The sequence below is a fragment of the Habropoda laboriosa genome, unplaced genomic scaffold (assembly GCF_001263275.1).
Source record: "Habropoda laboriosa isolate 0110345459 unplaced genomic scaffold, ASM126327v1 scaffold32, whole genome shotgun sequence".
Taxonomy (NCBI): domain Eukaryota; kingdom Metazoa; phylum Arthropoda; class Insecta; order Hymenoptera; family Apidae; genus Habropoda; species Habropoda laboriosa.
The window spans coordinates 569,466-574,913 of NW_017100135.1; the positions used below are offsets into that span (position 1 = coordinate 569,466).

General features: G+C 34.5%; 1 protein-coding gene across 1 annotated transcript in view; it reads right to left on the reverse strand.

Moving 5' to 3' along the window:
* Positions 1-2,597: 2,597 nt before the first annotated feature.
* LOC108578564 (meiosis-specific coiled-coil domain-containing protein MEIOC-like) overlaps positions 2,598-5,448 on the reverse strand; it is a 4,100-nt gene continuing 1,249 nt past the window's right edge. The window contains exons 3-5 of the mRNA XM_017941931.1: positions 3,432-5,381; positions 3,201-3,366; positions 2,598-3,005 (exon numbers count right to left, since the gene is read on the reverse strand). Of these exons, the coding sequence (XP_017797420.1) occupies positions 2,794-3,005; positions 3,201-3,366; positions 3,432-5,381 (2,328 nt within the window). The 3' untranslated portion in view covers positions 2,598-2,793. The remainder of the gene's footprint in view (positions 3,006-3,200; positions 3,367-3,431; positions 5,382-5,448) is intronic.

Consider the following 5,448-nt stretch of genomic DNA (forward strand, 5'->3'; position numbering starts at 1 on the left):
ATTAAAACAAAGCACTGCACACACCTTTGAAATTAGGCAGAACAGAGATAAACGAAAAATGAGAAACGAAAGAAGAAGTGGTCGCGAAGAAATGCAAAAATGTTCCTTCGCGTTAATGAAAATGAGGTGTCCTAATAGATACAATTGATATACACGGAGACGATGCTCGACATGGTCCCCAATGATTATGTAAGCGCTATGTAAAAGCGAGTTAACAGTCTGTATGTATATCTTGCATCTTCTGCAAGACTGGATAGTACCGGGGCCATTTTCCGTACGGCGTTGTCTTTGCGGCCGAGCAATAAATTGCTTTCGCTCGTCTGAAGCGTTTAAATCGATACGATAAATACGAAGACGTGACACTTATTCCTTTTCACGAAGAGTAACGATGTGAATATAATTTTGTCGCCTGAAACATCCATTCTACGCCTAGAGTTAACAAATTTTATTTCTCCCTTATTGACGATTCCGACTTCTCCGAAAACACGTTCGTTCACAAAACGATCGAACTAATTACCAAAAGTAAATCACGTTTGTTTTTTTGTTTTTTTGTTTTTCTTTAAGTACGAACAGGTATAATCGATAAAATGATGAAGTAAGGGAGAAATATGTATATATATATATGTATATATAATATCGATATAAAACTTTCCATAAGGTTTTAACAAGTTTGAAAAAACGCGTCAACTATACAGGAACAATGTAGCCGAAAATCTGAAAGATTCGTTTATTCGTTGATGTGACGACGATCGGCGGCAAAGACAGCCAAGGAAATTGTATACATAACACCGTATCATTATTACTCTAAATTAAATACTTCGCTACTAACGTCTCGCCTAAGATTGATATAGAAGTATCGAGGAATTAAACCGACACACCCTTTCCATTCCTCGTTTCTTTTCTTTTTATCGTTGGAAATCACCACATACAATGCAGTTCAGATGGAAGTTGACGGATATATACAGAGATGATTATATTAAAGCTTCACCAATATTCGATAATCGACAACCGATTTACGAGCATTTCTAGTGATAATAAGGCCGATCGATTCAGCTTAGATATTAAGAAAATTAGACCTCGAGATAGCAAAAATGTTGCACCTATATGTTTTGTTTTGTCTCGTCATCCCTGCACGATGGACTTTATATTAGATTCACGTATTTGTTTTGTTTTTCTTTTTTTTTTTTAACGCGAAATACCCCCGTTCATCGTTGTGCGAATACCTGTGTTTATAGTTTCATAGTTCAAACCACTGAAGAACGTATTATAGAACGAAACGATGTTCGATACCTCCATGGTACTCGAACTGCGCGACTCTATCGCGGATTAAATTATAATAAAACAGATTCGTACAATCGTACGTACGTACGTACGTTGGAACGTTAAAATTCTTGAGCCTAGTAATAGTCATTGTGTGAAAGAGCTTACTCGAAAATTGAGTAAAGGAAATGCTGAACTTTGCAAGTCGGCCATTGTAGAACTAATCAATTTGCCTAAAATGTATATGTATAAGTATGTAGGAATAGTTTTATGTGTGTTTCGCGTACGCACGTTAAAAATTCTCTATATACCTTATATATGCTGTACGTACATGCACATAAATCTATTGTGTACATACATACACGCACACACATAGACATGTATATGTATTCTTAATGTTTCACGTATATGTGTGTAATTATATACACGAATATTTTGTATCTATTTTACATTAAACGTAATGCGACTATGTGCTGTGCGTAAATGTTACGCCAGAGCACGCTTTTGTGTATGCGTGTAGCGAGTATGCGTTAGGAAAGTTCTCTCTTTTAACAAAGATTTATGTGTAGTATTGTGGACATCATTTGCGTTGCATACATATATATACATACATCCGATATACATCGTACATATATGTATACAGAGTCAGATCAAAGGCTACACATATTTCACAGATTGAAAAACTCACACGATCGTGCGGCGATTAAGTTGCCGCATCCTATCTAGAGTTTTTTCGAAATATTCGAAGTTTCTCGAGATGTACTTTGACTACCTGACACACATCTTGGGTCACACATTTAAGGAAGGCCACATTGAACTAGTCTAAGAAATTACTGCCTAGCACTCTGAACAAATATATTGGTAAAATTTAGCCTATATTATCTAGCCTATGACACATACGCAAACGAGTAATAGTTGGAAATTCTTGCGAACGTTCCGTTTTTCTTTTTTTTTTCTTTTTTGTATTTTGTTTTATTTCTTTTAGTAGGTCTGAGCACAATTTTGTTCTTCGTTTTCCTTTCTGCGAGTATCGGATCCTCAATGAATTTGAAACGATTATCTTTGGTATTATGAAATATGCAAGACAATGTACCCAAAGATAAAAATGTCGACGTTCGTAAGTTTCCTTTTCATTAGTCTGTTGTTAGCGAAGAACAAGCAAAATCACTTGAAAGTGCGATATACGATAGACAATTGGATCACAAGTATTGAATACCAGAACTGACACTTCCAAGATTATACTGTAATAGGGATAAAAATATGTACAGTAGAAAACTATGGAGTCACTATTAACTTGTAAAAAGTAGACACGCATACGATTTTTCTATTTCGGCGTGAGTACGCGTACTTTTCCATATGATGCTTTGAAAATTTCGCAATTAGTGGGCGGCATTGTTTTGTCTCAGCGATAAAATTATGATAAACGCCAGCAAAAGCTTTTCAGTAACGTAACGCGAAATACGTAAGTAAAAAGCTGCTGGATTCAATCTATGTTTTGTCACACGAAATGGAAAAGTAGTTTTCAAAATCTTGCTAGGTACAGTTTGAATAATCACCAACATCACTTACTACTTGACTTTCATTACGTTTTATCACAAGAACTGGATCTTTAGAAGTTTCAACGACTTTCTTTTCTATGTCCAAGTCATACAGTAGTGTAGCTTGTAATGCGTTATACATACCAGTCCTTGCAAATCGGGATGCCTTCGTCAATTCGTAGACACTGGCAGCCAACGTTAATATATCTGTCAACATAAATCGAAAATTTCAATGAGTTTTCGTTATCACTAGTTTAATTATAAACTTACATTTCGAAACGATAAATAATCATTTTTGAATGTTTGCAAACTTTAAAACCAGATAAAGGACAATGGATTTGTAAGTAAGAATTTTTTGCTTTATTATTATTAATACATGTACTCGCATGTGTAAAAACATACCATTATCGTTGTATACGAGAATACACGGCGGATTCTCCTTCTGACGTTTAGTAGCATTTGCAATTTCTCGTTTACGGCATTCTTGGACAAATTTTATTGCTTCTAACCAGTACTCCATAGCTTTATGTACACGTTGATTCATAGTGGTCTCTCGCAAACGTTCCATCTATTTAACAAACGTTTCGTATTATTTCTTTATATCAACAAAAAAAGAGAAAATTCGATAATTACCTTTGCAATTAAAGTTATGACACGTGCATGTTCTCTCAAATAGTCAATAATTAAGCGATCGACACGTGATGGGTTTCCTTGAAGGCGAGGAATGGGTATATTGTTTGCACTTGTTACTCTTTTACCAGGGAAATGAGCAGCTAAACCTGCTTCACATTTCTTTCGTTCTTTTTCTAATTGTTTGAACTGTTCATAAGTTTGTTCTAGCCTGAAGTGCAATATACTTGAAGGTGCTGTACGTCTAGCTGCTCCACTTCCATTTCTAAGGCTTAAACCTCCACCATAGAGTACAGAAAATAGACGCGGAACTGGAAGCGGTACAGGAACTGGCATCACTGGTGGAAATACTCCAGACCTTACTGAACTTGGATTTGGTACTATTCCTGAATTGAAAAGGACATCAGCAGATGGAATACCAGGACTATTCGGTATTCTTGGCATATGATGTCGTTGTTTCATAAGGTAATTAAAAGTATCCTTATTCATTGAAGACCCTGCGATTTGATTGGTCAAGTGACTTACAGAAGGAAAAGCTATTTCTTTGGTAAGATCAAATCCTTCCATCTTATATGTATTAGTATTATTAGGCTGTTTCATGTCATGATAAGATGTGGAACTCTGTGGTAACATTTTTAAAGTCTCGCCGTTATTGGCAGTGTAATGTTGATAATTGTGATATCCATATTTAGCAATTGACTGATGGGTGTTACGTGAACTTAGATTTTTCGGAAATCCAATGGGCGAATATGTTTTAGTTTCAATAGTCTTTGATTTTGGACTGATAATTTTCAATAAATTGTTATCGATTCTATAATCATTATTGGTAAGACAATTTTCGTTTGTGTCTAAACTATTGATCGATGATGTGGAGAAGTCGCTTACACTTGGATAATAATCGATTAGTTGTTTATATTCTTGGTCCACAGCTTGATTTAATTTGTAGCTACGAGCTTGTTGCAAAAATTGAAGTTGCTCATTTGGTATGGAGATATTTGCCATGCTTAATCTACTTGAATCATGTAAATCTTTATAATCATTAGCATTACTGCGTTGTATATTACTCCCAAAACAATTATGCAAATTTGTATCAGCTGGAGAAAAATGTTGTAATGGAGAATTTGAAAGAAAGCCAGAATCAATACTCAAATCAGTCATTGCTGAACTTGGTCTATAACTTTGATTATTGGCAGTCATGCTGTATAATTCATGCATAGAAGGTGTAGGATTATATGTATTAGCAGTTCCATTTTGTCCAATATTATTATGATACTCCAGTTCATTTAGAGTAATAGGATCTGGAGAATCTAGTGCCAATGTTAGAGCCATATTGAAATTAAGATCTGGGTTTGTGCAATTTTGTATTCGTTGATAATTTCCAAATAAATCTGGTGTACACCCTGGTGTTGACAAATTTTCTGTCCAGTTAGCAGACTGTTTACTTGCATTTGTCTCATTTGTTGTTGTTAATAAATCATTGCACAGAGGCATAGTACTTCCACTAACACAGCAATTTTCACCATTTGGACGTAATACATATGATTGTGAATTAGGTGGATATGTATTTGAATATACACCAACCCCATTATTGTATAAATTTCCTTGATCTGGTACTTGCCCTGCACATGTATTGAGGCTCAATGTTTTGAATTCTCCACAGAAATTGTTATAACTACACTCAAGTTTAACATTATTTGAAACATTATTCTGTAGTTTGTTAAACGTTGAATGCATATTAAAACGATCCATAGTAGTAAGACTAGGATCTATATTATTCTCCATTTTATTCTCCATGATACAGGACTGAGTATCTGAATGATATTGCATATTGCCATTATAACTATTACTGTGAACATTGTCACCAACAATTGAATCATCATCAAGAATTTTTGACACTAAATCATTGACCATAGGATTATTTAAATCCTGGCTATCTTCATCTTCTACATTCATCTGTATAAATAAATAATTAAAAAATATTAAATTAGTGTTACAATATAATTCTCATTTTCATTTTTCT